Source organism: Rhamphochromis longiceps, linkage group LG9 (assembly GCF_057381845.1).
Source record: "Rhamphochromis longiceps isolate RC_006_pf linkage group LG9, R_longiceps_female_GT1.1, whole genome shotgun sequence".
Lineage (NCBI taxonomy): Eukaryota > Metazoa > Chordata > Actinopteri > Cichliformes > Cichlidae > Rhamphochromis > Rhamphochromis longiceps.
Window position 1 is genome coordinate 5,828,985 of NC_140565.1, and position 20,572 is coordinate 5,849,556.

General features: G+C 41.4%; 1 protein-coding gene across 1 annotated transcript in view; it reads left to right on the forward strand.

Moving 5' to 3' along the window:
- stk17a (serine/threonine kinase 17a) overlaps window positions 1-17,724 on the forward strand; it is a 47,089-nt gene extending 29,365 nt beyond the window's left edge. The window contains exons 3-7 of the mRNA XM_085418060.1: window positions 11,264-11,411; window positions 11,906-12,032; window positions 12,123-12,171; window positions 14,602-14,781; window positions 15,806-17,724. Of these exons, the coding sequence (XP_085274186.1) occupies window positions 11,264-11,411; window positions 11,906-12,032; window positions 12,123-12,171; window positions 14,602-14,781; window positions 15,806-16,178 (877 nt within the window). The 3' untranslated portion in view covers window positions 16,179-17,724. The remainder of the gene's footprint in view (window positions 1-11,263; window positions 11,412-11,905; window positions 12,033-12,122; window positions 12,172-14,601; window positions 14,782-15,805) is intronic.
- Window positions 17,725-20,572: the final 2,848 nt, after the last annotated feature.

A 20,572-nucleotide genomic window follows, 5' to 3' on the forward strand; every position in this document is an offset into this window, starting at 1 on the left:
GCGAAAGCCCTCCGCCACTGGGCTGCACCTAGAAATCCTGTCCATAAAAATTATGAACAGAACCGGAGACAAAGGGCAGCCCTGGCGGAGCCCATCACCCACCGGGAACGAGTCCGACTTATTGCCGGCAATGCGAACCAAGCTCTTGCAACGGTTGTAAAGGGATCAAATGATTTCCAATTTTTAAAAATGAAATTAATTTTAAAAATTTCATTTTTCTAAAATGAAAGTTTAGTTTTTCAAGCTTTTTTTCTTTTATAAATATTTTTAGATGCACTAATATTTGTATTATTTTGATTGATCACGTTGCCATGGAATAGTAGACTTATGGACTACTATTGTACATAGTGGGGTTAAACAGAGGGGTATTGGTGTGAATGAGCTTTCTAGTCCTACAAAGCTTCAGGCCAAACTTTAATGCTTCAGCAAACACTAGCTATTCTAACAATGTGCTCTGCTTTTTTCTTATGTATACACACACGCCATTTGCATTATAGGATATGGATTTGGTTTCCTCTGTCTTCTGGTGAGGAGGACAGACAGACAGACAGCAGTAATAGAGACAAACTGAAAGACAGCTCCGTCTGAGCTAGCGTGGCATTATTACACATAAATGGGAAACTGTAATTTAGGCTGCAGTAGCTGCATGAGTTGTTGATCTCATCTCACTGGTCACGTTTGGGTATGCTTGACCTGGTTCTAAGTGTGTGTGTGTGTGTGTGTGTGTGTGTGTGTGTGTGTGTGTGTGTGTGTGTGTGTGTGTGTGTGTGTGTGTGTGTGTGTGTGTCAGTTCATGACATGCCAGGCTGATTAAGGTCTCTCTCACTTCCAATCTCTTAGTCTATCCTTGTCTCTATCCCAGCCAATGCCATATTGGATTTTGCCTGCATGCCAGACCATAGTGAATCCCACCTCCCCCATCCCCGCACGCACGCACGCACGCACGCACGCATGCGTGCGTGCGTGCGTGCGTGCATACTCACAGACGCACAGAATGTGTGTTTAACCAGTTGAGAGCAAACTGCTAGATTAGATGGCATTGACGCATTCTGGATCAGCTGTCATGTGTACACAGAACCTCTGACAGTGCTGAGGATTGTACTAGTATTTTCACTGCACAGACAGAATGGTACATGCCAGTTATCCCAATTGTTAGGAAGTCCAAGTGAGTCCTAAAGCTTTTAAGAATAATTAGGAATCCCACATATGAGGTCACCTCTTATGTTATTTTTCTTCTCTTGTGTAGTTCTCTTAACCAAATGTGTCATTTCTTGAAACCAACTATACTTTATTGGGAAGGTTTAGTCTGCTCAGCCTTCCCAAAAAGGACAAGAATCCACTGCTGTGATGACAAGGAGAGAAGAGTTGAAACTGAAGACTGATTCCTCCCTTGGTCTCGTACTGAGCTACTATATCATAGTATTTATATGATGAAGTAAAAAAGATAAAATTCTAAACAACAGTTGAAGAGAACTCATTTAATATTTAAGTGACACATAAATATTAGACTTTGTTATTTATTGAGGATAATGGTCTATTAATAAAAGTCAAAGTATGCAGACATTTAGGATTACCAGTTAATTTGAAGGTGAAATCCGATGCGGGTTTTGATTTAAAGTGGTGCTCCCCATTATGTTTTTCTCCACAAATATTTAATACATGGTCATGGTTTCACAGCCAGCAGGATTTTTTTGTCCAGGCCTTAGAATGTTTGCATCATGTCTTTGACATCTAAGCAGTAATGACAAATTTCTGACCAAAACTCGTTGCATTTAATGCAGTTTTTTAGCGCTTAATTTGTCAGTAGCTGAAGAAATGTAATGTCATGTCCACAGCCTGGGCCTCATATTTCACTCTGTCTGTGAGAGATGAGTGTGTGTTCTGCCAGTGTTTCACAGATTATAGTGTTTTGCAGGATTATGTGCTGTCAGCAGCACATGCCATACAGTGCAATCTGTCCAGTTAAGAAGATCCCATAAGTTCGTTTTTTTAAGTGCTCGAGTAAGCCCACCTCAGTCTGTAATCCCAGTCCCAGCCATTGCTCATATAAAGGCTAATCACAGAATTAAGTGCCGTCCTGAATGCGGACACATCTCTCACACACACAGACCAAACCATACTGCACTTTGACTGGTGTTATATGAAATTAACAGTAGATGTATAAGTATAACGATACGAGAAATATTTGTGTCTGCCAGTCTGTCTGTCTCTTTGTTCATTTATGTGTTTAGGAATGCAGTATTTCTATCTAGCTTATAATTAGTTTTGGATCAGGTGACCCTGATTCTGCTCTAGGCTCAGGCTGCCCTTGTTTTACTCTGATTTGTTTATGCCATGATTACATGTTATTAACTTGTCTACACCCGCCTATAGTTTGAGTTTTGTCCTGTTAGCTGTTCTTCATCTCTCCGTTTTGTCTTTTGTTTCTTTTCACCCCTTGAAGTGGTGGTGGCCAATGACAGCCCTGCTTGTTTCTGCTGGATTACTCTTCTTGTTTAAAAGGAAGTTGTTCTTCCCCTTGCTTGTTTGCTCAAAGAAGATTGTAGAATAGCATCCATATCTTCTATTTTAAATTCTGTTGAATAGAAGAAGCTACTAAATTCATAATAAAACTACAGACAAGGAAATCTAGGCCCATGTTGCTGCTATTCGGTCTATGTACTGTCCCCCATTCTTTTCGCTATCCTTTTTATATGGGAGGGCAATAGAGCAGAATGCTTCCATTCTTCCTGACATGGGATGTTGACAACACAGTCTTTCCTTTTTTCTTTTCTCCCCGTCTTTTATTTGGCCAGCAGCTGACAGATATTTCGGGCAGTGGGGCAAATGGTGATGGAGGATTGAAGGATAGAGGGAGGAGGGGGCAAATAGTCTACGAATGAGGGTCATAGAAATCTATTCATGACATTGCAGAGGGTGGGGAGTGAGAGAGAAAAGGGGGAATAACACTGAGACATGAATAGTGTAAATGCGACAGAGAATCATTAACCAGAGAGAGGACAGTTACCCACAGAGAATGAATGAGAGCAATAAAGAGCTCCATGCGCTCGCTGCTGGCTGAGCTCCAACTGGGAGTTCATTATGTATTGAGCCGCACGAGTGCACGTGATCAGTCCAAGTATGGCTCCTCGCCCAGTCGTACTGAAAAAAATGGATACATACTGGTTTATAAACTGGTTTGATACTGTAAAGATCATATCCTCTGAGGATCATCATAATATCATCATCATATTATCATATTAAACTACTTTCACTGTGTCATACCCAAAAACAGTCAGCGGAGGGGTGGATCACAGACATCATCACAAATATATTTAAAAAGAAGTGAATAGTTTCCCACAACCAGTGATCACTATATTTGTATTGAACAGTGGTCAAACAGGAAGAATTAGAGAGCTGGTTTACTGAGTAGAATAAATTAAAGTGACAAAGTAAAGTAGGAGTCATGCAGGCGATCTACTAAAGTGTGCCAGTTTCTGAACAGCAGCACAATTTAGCAGGTTACTGACAGCGCAAGTAGTCGAGCTGCAACATGCACGCAGCTTGGTAGTTGTAATCTGACCAAAATATTATAAAATTTCTATGTGAACATGACAATCAACATGCATTAGATGTATGTTCACCCTGTGAGGCTCACTGATGTGTTTAACAGTTTAAGTCAACAGTAGAACTCTGCAGCTTAAATTTGGTTTGATGATGTGATATTTGATCATTTGTTGATATGTTGAAGCTGGACAGTACAGACACTGATTAATGAAGTAACACCTTTTCTCATTATTTATGGCCATTTCTTTTTGTTTAAATAGAAGACTGTTTAACTTAAATGTCAAACTCATTGGGGTTTTATACAAATGACATATATGTGTCAAAGGCTGAACAAAGCCTGTAGGAGGTTAATTAATGATGTCAGGTCACAGACATGTAGGCAAATTATTGAGCTTCTATTTTCCACCAATAAATGGAGCCATTAGGATGTGGGGAACTCCGGGTTTCTGGACATGAATATTTTATGAAGGGTCACTTTGCTCCATTCATTTGCACTCGGTCTGACTGTATTGTTCCCCTTCTATCTGTCACACACAGTGGGGTTAGATTAACTGATGATTAAAAAGTGTCCACAGGTGTGAATGTTAGTGTGAATAATTCTGTCTTTCTGTGTTAGCGATTTTGTTTTCTTTTTCCTTTCAACAAATCATCTGAAGTTGATGGTAACGGATGGCCGACCAAAGTTAAATTGATTCAGTCCCACAGGACTGTGCTGGCATTAATTACATTAGCAACTCATTAATCAAATTCAAACTGCCCTCCAGCCTCTGGGTCAACCTGACATCTCACAGGGTCTACTGTAAGGCTGTCAGGCCAACAAGCAGGCAGCTAGCCAATCTGTGTTTGTTTGATATAATGTGTGTGTGTTCCTGTCTAGCTATCTTTGTGAGGACCGAAATCTGCATTCTGCTATACTTGTGAGAACCAACAGTCACTTGTGAGGACACACTCACCGGTCCTCACAAATTTGAAGGCCTTTTTGAGGCTCAAAATGTGGTTTTAGTGTCAGTGTGTGGCTGGGGATTTTGGAAGTGTGGATCGCTTGTTTAGTGAGACTTCTGTCTCTTAAGTTGATTAGGTTACTTCTGTTTAAGAAGCCAGGCAGCCTGTTATGAAAGTCTTATCAGTATTTGCTGGATTAAGTGTCACAGTTTAACTCAGATCTTGATTCCTCTGCATGTTGAAGTTACACTGTAACTCCCACATGTGTAAATCCGCACATCACCACTGTTTGTTTTTTGGGGGCGTTGGAGATGGGGTCTGTATTAGTGATGGGATTTCCGGCTCTTTTTAGAGAGCCGGCTCTTTCGGCTCCCAACAGGCTCTTCAGGTTGTTTTGTTGCTTTAATTAATTTATTATCAAAAACAATATAAAATTATGCACAAAAGGAATTACTAATGTAAAAAAAACCTGTGGTTTTAATTTTATATGTTTATATATAAATATATGCGGTGGCTCCTAGAGACAAAACACGTACAAACTCCAAAACACATTTCTAGCATGAACTGAACTTCAAAACAGAGCTGCCTAGATCACTTAAATTACACAATTGAAAGCATGTGTATTGTTTGTGTATTTATACACAAGCACTCATATATATATTCAAATAATTTAAAAAACTGTTTATTTACCTGTTACTACCACACACCAAATCCAGTTGTTGGTACTTCCTGGCTTGTGTAGCCTCTAGGTAACAAAAGCTCAACACTGCCCCCTAGCATCCTGGAGCACTTCTGTTGTGTTTTTACGTGTTTTGGAGTTTGTACGTGTTTTGTCTCTAGGGGCCACCGTAAATATACTTTTATTTATTCACTCCACATAAAATGTTATAAATAAATCATATTATACAAACCCAACTATTTACATTTCAACTTTTAAACAAATTTAAAATGAAACAACACAAAACACTGCAAACCACAACACAATTAAATATAAATAAAAATATGAAAACAAAAAGAAGATGCACATTCTCTGTCATATGGACCTGCATGAATAAACTTTCTGAATCCTTTATCATCCGCAACCGAAAATAGTTGTGGATGATTACTATACCTTTCTAATGTGACCTTGTTGTCCCTGGCTCTCTTTCTCTCTCTTTCCCTCCCGCTCTGTGCGGAGTGAAGCGGGGAAAACAGTGCGAGATAGGGTGAGAGAAAGGGGGGAAAAAACAAACCCACGGCTCCCAATAAGGAGTCGGCTCGCGTCGTTCACTTCAAAGAGTCGGCTCTAAGAGCCGTTTTGTTTGCAACTGACACATCAGTAGTCTGTATGAAGTAGGTATTTAATAAAATGAACATGTAACGCTACATGTATGAAGACTAATTTACAGCTACTCTAAATATCTGTTAGATTGAACACTATCTTTGAAGCTGGATTTAATAAATCAGTTTTTGGGACAAGTTTAGCACCATCTTGTGGTAGTACAGAATGTGACACCAGTGGGTTTGGTTGGTTGCTGCTTATTGACTTACATTATTTTATGTTAGCTAAGTGACAGAAATGATAACTTAGTGGAAAACAAGTTGGTCACTTCTCCACTGTCTTTGGCTGCAGCAATGAGTTTTTTTGTTAAAACCAAGAATATACTGTTCAAGTTCACTCTCTGTCTCAAGTAGTAAGTTGTTTTTCGTTGCTGGCTAGCTGCACTGAAATGTAGAAATCCAGCTGTCACCCCTAATGTGAGTGTTTGTAGAGGACTTTATGAATGAGGACAGTTTGAGGAGTGCTTGAGGTGCACCGGTGGTTCACTGGACCGACAAGATCAGGTCAGACATTTGTTTCCTCCTCAGGTCAGGTGGACAGACGGAGTGGTGTAATCAGCTGGTGTCAACAAGATGTGATGAGCACTATTTTATGCAGTAAAATCTAAACAGTTTACAACGTAAAAGGAGCCAGATATTAATAATAAGTAATGACTAAATGCAGGGGGGTCTTTGCTTGTGTAAGGCTTGTGCCTTTCCTGTGGCGCTCCTACAATACAAATGTAATGAGGTCAACTGCAAAAATAACTGATTTACTAAAGCTATACACGAGAGGCACAGTGTCAGTTTTGCGACTCACATGTTTTGCATGGATGTGTATTTTTTTTTTTTTTTTTTTTTTTTTTTATGTGGACATCCCGTTTTGGGTTGTCTAGACCAGCGGTCCCCAAACTTTTTTGCGCCACGGACCAGTTTATGCCCGACAATATTTTCATGGACCGGCCTTTAAGGTGTCGTGGATAAATACAACAAAATAAAACCAGTACCGGTACCAAAAAAAAGATTTATTCATAACACACGTGAAAAGACCCAGGAAAACCGAGGTAACGATAAAAACGATAACAAAATAACGCTGAAAACCGATAAAAACCCTGAAAACTATACATTTCACACCTGAACCTAAACTCTCGCGGCCCGGTACCAAACGACTCTCGGGACGGTACCGGTCCGAGGCCCGGGGGTTGGGGACCGCTGGTCTAGACCACAATACTAAACTTTGCTGATATCCTCTCCTCAGAAACTACATCAAGTAAAAAGACCACCACCCTTCTAATTACTGCACCTCCTGAGCTAAAGTGGCCCTTATTGAAAATCGTATTGTTTTCTTCTTCAGCCTCTTGTTATTTATTTTATCTTCCATTTTGTCCTCATACACAAACACCTGTAAAACCTCCTCTTACACTGTATTAATTTTCTTAGGACATCACTGGCTCCCTCGCTCTCCCCTGCATGTGTTCACTTTCGAGCCACTTGCAGGTGATTATTGAAGTGAACTAACTGCATCTTTGTACATAAAGTGGAAAACTGTTAGATCACTCAAAGAACTTTCCATTCTCATGGGCCCATTATGGGATAATACTGATACTAAATCCTGAGTTGCCCCGTGTGTGTGTGTGTGTGTCAGATAAAAGTGCTATGGTATGGATAAATACACTGTATGCATGTTGGAGTCTAATTGGGTGAATGATACTTTTAGTAGAAAGTGTTACTCTTCTTCATTGTCCTCCAGGGTCAAATGACCTGGATACACCTGCAATGTATTAAGTCTGGCGTATCAGACTTCTCACAGCAGAGCAGTGTGTGTGGCACCACACTGCATTCATATCTGTCTGATCCTCTGAGAAATGAGGTTTCTCTCAAACTTTTGAATGCACCTGCAGTTGTTAACCAGGTGTGTGGCCAACAGATTAACACTGAACATTCCCTCTGCTTTGGCCTAGTTATTAATCGTTAATTTTTCATTTCCGGTGCTCTATTTTTTTCTGGCACTTTCTCCAGTCACACACTGCTTTCTGCACAAAGTTATTTATGAAGACACTGATGTTTAAGCTGCATCACTGCCTTCATAAAACAGTGGGCTATTGGCCTTTGTCACTTAAGTGAAATCTGTGGGGTTTTGTGATTCAAACTGGGGGAGAAATAATTAAAATATCTAATTAAATAATTAAAAATCTTATATATGTCCTTGTGGTTGTGGAGCTGAAACGGATATTAGAGTTTCTCCACTGCATGCCCATTATGTAGGCTCTGCGTTATCCATGTTTGATTCATAAACCAAAAAATGCGATACTCATTCAATACTAAGAATGACTTTTGGATTACACATTAATTTGCAACAGTATAAATATGACGCACAACTTTAACAAGATTATAGTATTAAACAGTTGATCACAATTATTAATCATGATTAATATCAGCCAACACACAGTTAACATTAGCCCTTTACGTATTAGAAATTACCCAATAGTGACGTGACACAAGGGTAGGAGCTAGCAGCTATGGCTAATAAAATAATAATGGCGCTAGGAAGCAAACTTTATCAGGACTGGCCATTTGTAACTGTAGTAAACAGTTAATGAAACAGGAAAACATCATTATTTGTGTCTACAAAGTCTTATGTTTCTTCTAAATTTCCAGATTTAAGCTGAGAAAAGTCTACCAGCAGCTAGATAGAATAAAACTGAATAGGGCTTTATTGTCATTTTAAATGAACAGTGACATTGTGGGTGCTCCACACCAACTGTGGGAATAAAATATAAATCGTATTGACAGTAGGAATAAATAACAAACAGCAGAAATATGTATACAAACAAGGAGTCTGGAGGTGTGGGATCTGATTGACCTGAGGCGCTGATCAGAGGGCAGCAGGTCAAACAACACCACCGCCTCAAACACTGTGATGGCCCCTTGAAATATATAGCAATGAAATATGCAGCCAGATCAGCAGAAGCACAGCACTACCTCAGACAACCTAAAAATGTTGTTTTGGTTCTTTTTTTCCTTTGTATTACATCAAAGAATCTTTAAACATCTGACACATATGTATTTTCCCCACACTAGATGAAACAACAACAACAATAGTGTCACTGACGTTATTTTTTGTATAGATTTGTCACATTTTTAATACCCATGGTGTGCCCCTTTGCTAAATTATTTTTTTGTCTCAGTTTTTAGTATCACATCTTGAAATGGTCTGTAGCACAAACATTCATTCATTATGCAACCATTTTTCCATGTAATCATTATGAAAAAGGCCGTTAACTACATAAAAGAGAAATGAAAAATATACAGAGAATCACCTTACAAACCCCAGAGACACACCTACTGAGTGCCAGACACCTGCCTGATCACCTACCTCAGAATTCTGTACAAAAGTGAGTTTGCAACTTCTTAGTTCACCTTCTGTTATGCAAAGGAGCTGCTGTCAGTGAAATCCTGCAGTTGAAGTTAAAGGGAACTTCTCTGCATGGGATTGCTGTAGCTCAGGTGTAGTAGGTCATAAACTAATTGGAAAGTTGGTGGTTTGATACCTGGCTGTTCCAGTCATGGTAACACCAAATTGCCCTCCGATGCATCTGTCAGAGTATCAGCGTGTGCAAATGTTAAAACGAAAGCACTTACTTACTAACCCTAACCGTACCCAGCAAGTGCCTTTTCTAACCATTCGCTGTGTGAATGAGGACAAGTTGCATAAGTGCTTTGAGTGCCCAGGTAGAGTAGAAAAGTGCTACTTATGAACCAGTCCGTTTACCATCTGCAGATACTGTTTACTGGCTTTGAAAGTGATGGTGCAGCTGCTTTGATGGGCTGAAACTTGAAACTCCGTCTGCTGTTGATTTCAGTAAATGGATGAGCCACCACCTCCCCTGTCTGTATATTTGCAGATGGGCAGACAATGCTGATGGTGCTCCACTGGAAAGCACAAGTCTGGCTTCAAAGCATGCTGTTTTCTTAGGAAGTGTAAGATTTATTCATTCTTTCTTTAAGCTGATGCCATTTTTCTGTTGCACTCAGCATGATGCCATGATGGAGAGAAAAGGGTAAAAAACAAAACTAGCTTATGTACTGTTCTTGAGACAAAAACACATTTGGTATGACCACACCTCTAGATGTTTTCCCACCATTGCCAAGCATGGACGGTGTATTTGTGCTCGTCTGTCTGTCTGTATGCATGTCTCAGTGTGAAAATAATACACAGTAGCTGATGGACCTAGCTACCTGGCTGATTTATTTAAAAAAAAAAAAAAAAAGCCAATGCACAAGTGCCTAAATACCCATATGTCCATCTTTTATACTGTTTATTGTAAAAATGACAGAGAGACCACTGCCAGCACTCTTGGCACACACTTAGAGAGGACGAGAGGTCAGGGCTGGCAACAATGTATCACAACCTTAGAAACAGTGTTAATGGGGTGAGATTTGTAGCATTCATAAATAAAAAACATGTTTTTCAGTGTCATGAGCAGACCTTTTAAACTTGAAGCTTTATGATATCCAGTGTTTTTTTTAAAAAATGGTCCAGGAAAAGTAGACTGGTCTTGGAGACTGGAATCTGTTGGTCAGGTTGAAGTTTGGGAATTTACAAATGAAAAACCAGAATTGCTCTTCTGGAAATGTTTGACTTAACCCTTCACTCAGGTCCTGGATCTCAATGTGTGAAGTGCGTAGTTATACTGTAGCTGGGCTTCAGTAGTGCCTCACACCTTGGTCAGTGTTCAGAATGGGTTTCCTGTCAGGAACTGTGACATTTGGCTTTGATTAGGACTCAACAGTTCTAACCCAGACTTTTCTTCCCAACCTGCAAACCAAAAACGCAGTCACACAAACCTCTTCCTTCTCCTCTCTGCCTTCCTCTGAGATAAAGCCTAATTCACCAGCACCCTAAGGGGACCCGTTGTCTATTCCTGACTGCCCTCACTTTATATTTTGAACCGAGTTTATTGAGTTTACATCCGGTCAGAAGAAATTTAAGTTAGATGTAGAGGTTCAGTAAGTTTGACTGTTTGTATTTTGATTACAACCCTTTTTATTTGTGTGCGACTGAATAAAATAACAAGTTATCACCAACAGTGTAAATGGCCCCATTCAAGCTCATAATTAGTTTGCTATATTTGGATTTGATGTGCTATTTCTGCCTCCACCTCCAACAAGTCAGAACACAGACAGGTTAGAGAGGGGGTTATTTCTGCTGGGTCTTGTGGGATTCACCATACAAAGTAATCACGTAGGAAAAGCTTCATATTCATTTCGGTCAAATTATGGATGAAACAAGCATACAGTCTGTAGTTTGGGTTGCTGCAGTTCCCTCCTACAGCCAACCCCAGAATTACACATTGAAATGTTTGAGGGTCTGCAGGCCTGAATGGTGTAAGATACTTTGACACTGACACATTACAGAGGGCCAGTCAACAGATTTGCAACTGATCTGTCCCACGTCATGTGTCTTCTGTTGCAGTGCGGCTGGAGGAGAAATTTTCAATCAGTGTGTGTCAGACCAAGAGGATGAGGCCTTCAGTGAGGAAGATGTGAAGAGGCTCATGAGACAGATCCTGGAGGGAGTGGCCTTCCTCCACCAGAACAATGTAGTTCATCTTGACCTAAAGGTTTGTGGACGCACTCGTGACTCTCCACCGTCTCCTTTACTTTGTGTCACTTGTGTAGTTGATACATTTTCAATCTTGTAAACGAATCCCTGATACATTCTTTGTGTAAACATCACCATGACACAAAAAGTCTATATGAGTCTAACAACAACTGAACTTCTATCTCACGTGGAGGCAGAGGGAAACATCTGTATTTTGAATGACATCTGCCCCAGTGAAATCAGTTTAAAGCACAAATTGAGTATTTCCTGTGTGAAAGTGATGGGCAACATTTGCACAGGCTAAGGTTTGCCTGGGTTATCCCACAACACAGTTCAAACACATAATTATTAGGTAATATAACTGTGCATGTGATAGGAAGTGCTTGAAGTGCTACTCAGTTCTCACTCTGTAGTAAAATGCTTTGAAGGTCAGCCAGTGGACTCCATGAAACACACACAAGTTAACACAGTTTAAAAAGCTGTCTAACGATAACACGTGTGCTGTCCTGTCAGCCTCAGAACATCCTGCTGACGAGCACTTCTCCTCTGGGTGACATTAAGATTGTGGACTTTGGTCTGTCCAGGATGGTCAGCAGCCACCAAGAACTAAGAGAGATTATGGGAACCCCAGAGTATGTTGGTGAGTTGTTGCTCAGCCTTGCTGCTACCACCTTACAAGAATCGAACACTGGGGTGATTCTAAACAACAACTGTCTGTTCGTCTTCACAGCTCCTGAGATTCTGAATTATGAGCCAATAAGCACAGCAACAGACATGTGGTAAGGAAAGTCCTATAGTGGTATACTGAGATAAATTTCATGTGGAACAAAAGGTTTTGAAAACTTGTATTTGATGAATTTTGCTAATTACCTATCGCAGCAGTCACACACAAACAGACATCTCAATACAATTTCCTCAGCTTTCTTTCCAGTATGAGCTTCATTTGAGTAGAACTTTTAACTTTGTTGCCCCCTACTGGCAGTATGGGTGATTTTCAGGCAATGTGCTTGTCTTCAGCAGTCTTAAAATACATATAAATATTAGGGGTGCAACGATACACAAAATTCACGGTTCGGTTCGGTTCGATACTTTGGTGTCACGGTTCGATATTTTTTCGATACAAAAAAATATTCATGCCTTTTTAATTTGTCATTTATTAAATTTTCACGGCACATTCTGCACCACATCTCTGTGCGTTCATCATTTGTTTGAAGCCAGCTCACCTCCTGCAACTACTTTTCCGAGAATACGTGCTTCTTTTGTGGTTCGGACTCCTTCTGACATTTCTTTGGAGGTGGAGGAACACCAAAGTAATTGCTTAAAGGAGCTTCTTCGACATCTTTAAGAGTTCTAAACAAATGTCTGTCCTCCTCCTGAAAATCTTATGTATGCAAACACACGTTGCAACTTCTTATCTTGTGCGTGTTTTTTATTTTGACAGCGAATGCGCACCTGCGGACCACTTATGTGCAGCCCTGGTTATTTAGCTCGTCATATTGCAGCCACAGAAATTATTTTGTCCATGAAACCATAAAGCTGCACTTTCTTTTTGCCTTATAGTCTGATTTGTCATAACTTTTCCGTTTTGTGGTAAGCTTTTCTTTGGCTGTCACTTCTTCACCCCGACCTGTCTTATTTGACTCAGCAGAACTAAAATATAAATCCTGCTGCTTTTACACACGCACTCACATAAGCTCAGCGATTCTCTGCGCGATCAACCTCTCATATGTTTAAGCTGCGGGAGATTTCACTTGTCATGTTTGCATAGTAAGCTAACGATTAATAAGACGATGTCAGAGGAATTGGTGCACAAATTATCATCACTCACAGATCAGTGCTGTCGCTCTCTATACACAGTTCGCACGATTGCAAAGTGAAAGCAAAAAACAAGCGCAAATTCAAACGCGATTTCAATATGTCACATATTGACAGTGGCTCACCGATGCCAATGACATAATTACCCAGCTACATTTCTGAAAGAATGCAAAAGCATTGACATATATTTTTCCTTCCTGCGATAGGCCGACGGGCAGGGCAGAGATAGATTTTGGTAGCCCGACTGGAAAAATCGCTAGCCCCAGGACGTCGGGCTAGCGATATTGCGAGCCCTGTATCTGATTGAGGAATCACTCATCTTTGGAAAAGAGAGTTTATTACAGAGAAATGGCTCTTTCCAAAATAAAAGCTATACTATCCGCTTCTTCTGGGCTATATTCTCAGCAGCATATTAAACATATCAGAATCCTGTGCTAACGGCTGTCTAAATGACTCGGGTAAAGCTTGTAGCATGCATGCTTGTTGTTTTTGTCTTTGCACTAGGATGATGTCGGAGTAAATGTGCAGTCATATTCGTTGTGTTCCCACTAGTGCTGTCAGCGTAAATCTCGTTGAAATGACGTTAACGCCACAACACGGCAAATCTCCGTTAACGAGCTACCGCCGATCGCCCTGAGCGTGGGGCTGGACGGCCAACACGTTAACGAGCTAACTGCGCTAACACACTAGCTCCCACCCATGTAATTGAGCATTGCGTGGCACATCCAACATGCTGTTTTACTTTAGTCCATGACTCGCTTACCTTCAGGGTCATACGTCACATGAAAACCAAAATAATTCCAAACGCCAGATCTGAATGAGGGTGGGGGAGGTCCATGTTGCAAGGAGAGCTTAACTTCTGTCTCGCTAGCTTGCCCTGCGCTCAGTGAATCTGCACTCGACTGCTCCGCCTAGGCTGCACTGTCAAGCGCAGATCCACTGAGCGCTCAACACAGACAGCATCGTCAGAAGGAAAGTTGATAAAATAAATTAAAAATGTTGTATTGTTCGATACATATGCGTACCGAACCGAAAGCACTGTATCGAACGGTTCAATATCGATACGAATATCGTTGCACCCCTAATAAATATGTTCATCACAAAAAACATCAGAATCTTTTACAAAGTCTCAAAAGGCTTGAATCATACAAACACTGAGACACACACATCAGTGTTTGTGAATGCCGTCCATCAGTTTTTGCTGCTTATCTGCATGTACGTCGTATCGTTGGACTGTTAACTACGAGAGTACCAACAAAACTGAAGCCGAGATCCCAGATATGAACTTTGATTGTTCACCTTTCTAGCTTTGTTGTCATAGAAACAGTATTCCTTGTTTTAAGTGTTGCGTTTGATCGCACTCGAAGCCTGAATATTTTGCTTTGTGTGTTTAGGAGTGTTGGTGTGCTGGCATATGTGATGCTCACAGGAATCTCTCCATTCCTGGGCGAAGACAAGCAGGAGACGTTTCTCAACATTTCCCAGCTCAGTGTGAGCTACAGTGATGAGGAGCTTCAGCAGCTGGACCCAGCTGCTCTGTCCTTCATCCAAATGCTGCTCCGCAAACACCCACAGTCAGTCACAGAAACAACACAGTTCACTCTAATGTGGCCTCAGAATGTGGTATCATTTTTGCCTTTGTGTATTTCTCTTATCTTTGGAGCTTAATCAGCATTTTTTATAACATTTGACCTGCTATGACCAGTTTAAGATAAATGGCTGACTGCCGCTGAAACAGAGTATGACATGTCTTGATGCACGCTCAATCATCCAGGTAAGTAAATCTCCAAAAGTTGATTCTGTTCATCTGGACGTAGCGTTTGTTGGAGAAATGTTTCGTCACTCATCCAGGTGACGTCTTCAGTCTCAGCTGACTGCAGGTTTCAATCTTATAAACAGTACATTTGCATAATGACTCAAACCAGCCCACTGAAGGAACAATGGGCTGGGAGGTCAGTTCCTTAATCATAATTATGCAAATTCTCATGACCATTGATCAAAACCCACTGATCAATGGCCATGAGTACCATTCACAGAGTTGGGGAATGGCTGCAATCACAGCATTGTAAGATGGTGACAGATGTACCCTTAGGCCCCCTCCTCCATTCAGAGATGGTCTTTCCCTTTTCACGTAAATGGCCTCCTTGACTCCGCCCTCAAACCAGCGTTCCTCCCTGTCCAGGATGTTACATCCTCATCCTTGAAAGAGTGTCCACTGGCCTGTAGGTGCAAATAGACTGCAGAGTCCTGGCCTGACGAGGTGGCTCTTCTGTGTTGTGCCATCCGCTTCACCAGAGGTTGTTTGGTTTACCTGATGTATAAATCCTGGCACTTAACAGCGTAAACAACAATACTCTGTTTGTGTCGGGGGACCCGATCTTTAGGGGTGGACCTTTTTCTTTTTTTTTCCCAGTCATTATGCAAATGTCCTGTTTATAAGATTTGGGGAAACCTGCAGTCAGCTGAGACTGAAGAAGTCACCTGGATGAGTGACGAAACATTTCTCCCACAAAACGCTACGTCCAGATGAACAGAATCAACGTTTGGAGAGTATGACATGGATAACTGTTTCACGTGTGGGTCTGTGTTTGTATCCAGGGAGCGGGCCACAGCCGAGCACTGTCTCACACATCCGTGGCTTCAGCCCACTGAGCCTCAGGACAACCAGACAGTGGAGGAGATCCTCTCTGTGGAGGAAGAGCCCAGCTCCACCAGCAGCTCCACCAGCAGTCCCGAACCTCCCACAAGTACAAGCTCAGCTGAGGAAGAGGATGCAGGGGAAGTTCATGGCCCGCTGACAGAGGAGCTGATAGTCATGGCAGCCTACACCCTGGGTCAGTGCCGTCAGTCCTCCGCCTCCAGCGTGGAGGAGGCGGCCCTGACTGCTGAGCAGAAAGCCATTTCCAAACGCTTCAAGTTCGAGGAGCCCTTCAGTGCTCTGCAGGAAGTCCCTGGAGAGTTCATCTACTGACCCATTACACGCACCAGCAATCTCACCGAGGACAACTTAGTGCTGTCACATTACCACACAAACCCTCTTAAATATATACTGTAAGTATATAATCAGATACTGTTGCACAGTCAGTCTCTTATTTCAACTGTTGGAACTTTTTAAGAACCTGCAAAGCCAACTTCACTTTACCCTCCTCCTCCTCAACACCTCCTAAAGTAACTACTGTAGCTTGATGTTGCATTTTATTTGGTTTGCTGTTGTAATGACTGACAGAGTGTAGCGGCAGCATGACACACTGTTTGCTCCCATTTGATACCAAAAGAGAGACCTCCGCCTCAGTGTGTTTGAGCAGAATTCACATTCTGGGAATAGGAGCTGTAAAAGCTGTCAAAGACCAGCACAGATACGTACACGCAGACCTGTACACAAACGTTTCCAACACTGATTCAAACTGAAAGTTCATTTTTGGCTTAAGATGACAGAACACCGATTGCCACGCCTGTTTTGTAGTTCTGGATCACAAACAGTGGGCATAAACACGAGAGACTGTCATATGAGAAAAAGCTACAGAACAGCTTTTTTATTGTTATTTAGTTAAATGCAATTTAAAGAACTGCTTGCATAATAAAGGAAAGATATAAAATGCTGGTGCTATGCTTCTAAATTATTTCTAAATGCAGCCATTATTGTTCCTGCTCTCTTATTAATATGACTAATAAAAGTCCTTGTACGCTTGCAGCTGGCTCTCTAGAAGTAATGCAGTGTAGTTTATATATCTGGATTCAAACAGAGTTTCCGTGTGAGCCATCAGACAAGAAGCATCTGAAGACACGTGCTGTGGTCCTTCCTCTTAGGCCCCCTGTGAGCCAATGGGGTTTGAGTATGAGTGCCACTGTATGACTCTGCAAGCTTTATTTATTTCACCTTAGCTCTCAGATAAAGATTACTCAAACATATGATCTCTGGTTTCTATTTCCGCTCATTTTATTAATATTTAAGATTTTTAATTTGATGCCAGCAAAATATTTCAGAAAAGTTGGAGCATGCAGAGTGACTGACAGGAAATGTGTTGCACCCTCAGAGCAGCCTGGACTCATGACCTCAGCAGGAGGGTGGTGGCTAAATAAAGCACACACATAAGCGATGTGCAGTTGCCAACGATCAAATCTCTGTTGGCATGTTTGCATTTCACTGAGCCTCCTGTGTGTATTTGTATTTAGTGCCATGCGCAGAGAACGATGGCCTCACTTCTTGCTGTTTTTCATGGTTATTATCAGCAGTAGTAGTATTTCTGTATAATGTTACAAATATTACTGAGATTTTTTCAAAAATTTGTGTTAGTGTAAAACAATATGATTTAAAGACCCACGTCACATAGAAAACCTTCCTTTTAGAAAACAGACTGGTCTCCTCAGGGTTCAGTCCTTCCTGATGTGGACACGGATCATTTCCAGCTTGGACATGGAAGCGATGAACTCTCCAGGCTTCAATTGGGTCTGTCCTGTGAAATTCTAAGCTAAACAGATTTGTACATGAATGTGCTGTGCTGTAAATAAACACTACAAAAGTGCTGAACGTTGTCTTGTTTACTGATTAAACCAATAAGTGTTCTGTGGAGAGTGCTCTGTAGTTTTTGCACTGTATTTTAAAAGCTTGTGGAAATGCAAAGATCCAGATAAAATGCTCTGTACTCCAAATTCAATGTTATTTACACAGCACCAAATCACAACAACAGTCGCCTCAAAGCGCTTCATATTGTAAGGCAGACCCTACAATAATACATACAGGGAAAAACCCAACAATCTCATGACCCCCTATGAGCAAGCACTTTGGCAACAGTGGGAAGGAAAAACTCCCTTTTAACAGGAAGAAACCTCCAGCAGAACCAGGCTCAGGGAGGGGCGGGGCCATCTGCTGTGACCTGTTGGGGTGAGAGAAGGAAGACAGGAAGACATGCTGTGGAAGAGAGACAGAGATTAATAACAAGTATGATTCAGCACAGACAGGTGAGTGAACAAGAAATACTCGTGCATCATGGGAATGCACTGAGTCAGAAGATAATCCAGCCAATCAGAGCATAGACTGTACTGCATGTACAAGACAAAAGAGACAGCATTATACTCACCCAGTTAGAAGTGGGTGTGTGGCCCACAACTGTAGCTGTGACTGTCACGGGTCCACTTTCTATTGGCCAGATGTTTATTGTTTTGTGACACTGGAGCAAATGTCTGATTGGCAGCGGCTTTGTTTTTCAGCATAATGATCCCAAATAGTAAAAGCATACTTGGATTAAAACGCACACACAATGAAAGACAGCGAGCCATGGTGAGGCCTCCCCACAGCCCAGAACTCAACACTGTTGAAGCAGGGTGCTATTTGTCAGCAAAAACAGAAGCACGCATGTGTGTCATGAATTATGTGCAGTAATGTTCAAATGTGTATAAACTGTTGAATGACTGTAGCCGTTTGCAAACAATCCTACTTCTCCCATCATCTTGATGCAGAATTCTCATTTTCATGTCTTGAGCTGGAGCATTTCCCCCAACGGCCACAAGATGGAAGCAGAAGTCTCTATTTGACATGGTCCATATATTGTGGCAGGTAAGATTAAAAACGTATTTTTACCTGTAATGATAATCTCATTTTAATTGTATATATTTTTCTATTACTACCAAATTTCATGAGCATGGGTTTTGTTTATAGTGGAATTGTCTTTATTTAAATCTGAAAATTCAAGGACAGTTCCACATAAACTAAAATACTAAAAATGCAAGCGTCACTTGCATTCCCCCTTAAATCTTTTTTTGTCTACTTCCTTTAGGGATCTAAATCATCTGCCGCCATCTCAGCCTATCCCCAGCATCCTCCTCTGTCACACCAACCTTCTGCATGTCCTCCTTCATTGCATTCATGAATCTTTTACATTCATGGTGTTCCTCTTTTGCTCCTGCCTGGCAGCTCCATACTCCTCTCCACCGTTCCTCATCTGCACATGTCCAAACCATCTCAGCCTTGCCTGCTCTGACACACTCCGACATATTTCTGATCTATTTGTTTCTAATCCCGTCCGTCCCGGACACTCCCAGTAAAAATCTTTATACCTGCAGCTCAGCCTCACGTGTCACGTCATAGCAGGTGTCACTATCATCGCATAACCCTTTCTTTCACTCTTTCTGCCATCCTTTTGTCACATATCACCCCCCATCTCCACCCACTCCACCCTGAACTCTGCATAACATCCATCCTTCTTCAGCTTCCACATGTTCAGAGTTAATGTATAAATGTTGGTTTTATAGTGTCACCAGTTCAGCAGCTCTATATGGTGTCAGGCACGGAGCCGCTAATTAAAGCTGACACCAATTACCCTGCAACACACACACACACACACACACACACACACACACACACACACACACACACACACACACACAGACAGAGTGTGTTCTCAGCTGGTCCCAGTGTTAGCAGGATGATGCTGAGCTCTAGTCAGCTTCTGTCTCCTTACAACGCTGCTGTTCATTAGTAAATAGTGAATGGACCAGTACTTAAATAACACTTTTCTACTCTAAGTGAGCACTCGAAGCACTTTTTGCTATAATCCTCATCCACCCAGTTGCACACAAATGTGCTTTCCCCCCCCACCTAAGCACCTTGTTTAACACTCCCAGACAAACATGCACCAGCAGACGCATCAGGGCAACACAGAGTTCTCCATCTTATCCGGTAACACTTTGACATGCATGGTGGAGTAGCTGGGGATCTAACATTCAGTCTGTCTGATTAGTAGATGATCCACTCTACTGACTGAGCTATAGCCACCCACAACAATACTGCATGGATCTTTACTGTAATGCTGATTATTTTGTTGCATGCGTTTGACTTAATGTTTGATTACAGTAGAGTTTCTCTCTACGAGTTGTTTTCTTTTCTTCATTGACATAAAGCACTGAGTGATTTCTATTTGATAACTGCATCCAGCAGGCTTCTCCATTTTCACTCCTGCTGACAACTCTGGTAGAGAAAATCGGGACATGGTCTCATAGTGTGTGTTTCAGACTTTTAAGGACATCCATGGAAGCTTATGGCACTACCCTACATGTTGAAAAACATGCTAAAGGGACAGGCTTAGTTAGCAAGCGCACACACGTGAAGGTGTGCAATTTACAGACAAATGCATTTGCCACAAGCTAGTGCGCTCCTAGTGCCAGACTTAAGCCCAGATGAATGAGGAGGCTTGCATTAGAAAGAGCATAAAATCTTTGCCAAACCAAATATGTAGATCATCAAAAGTGAGATTTCCACACTGGGTTGTTCAAGGCCTGGGTTAACAATAATGGCAACTATGCTGTTGTTGTGCAGAAACAAAGGAAAAGTTCAGTATTTGCTACTTAGTGCTGAGTAAGAGACTAATA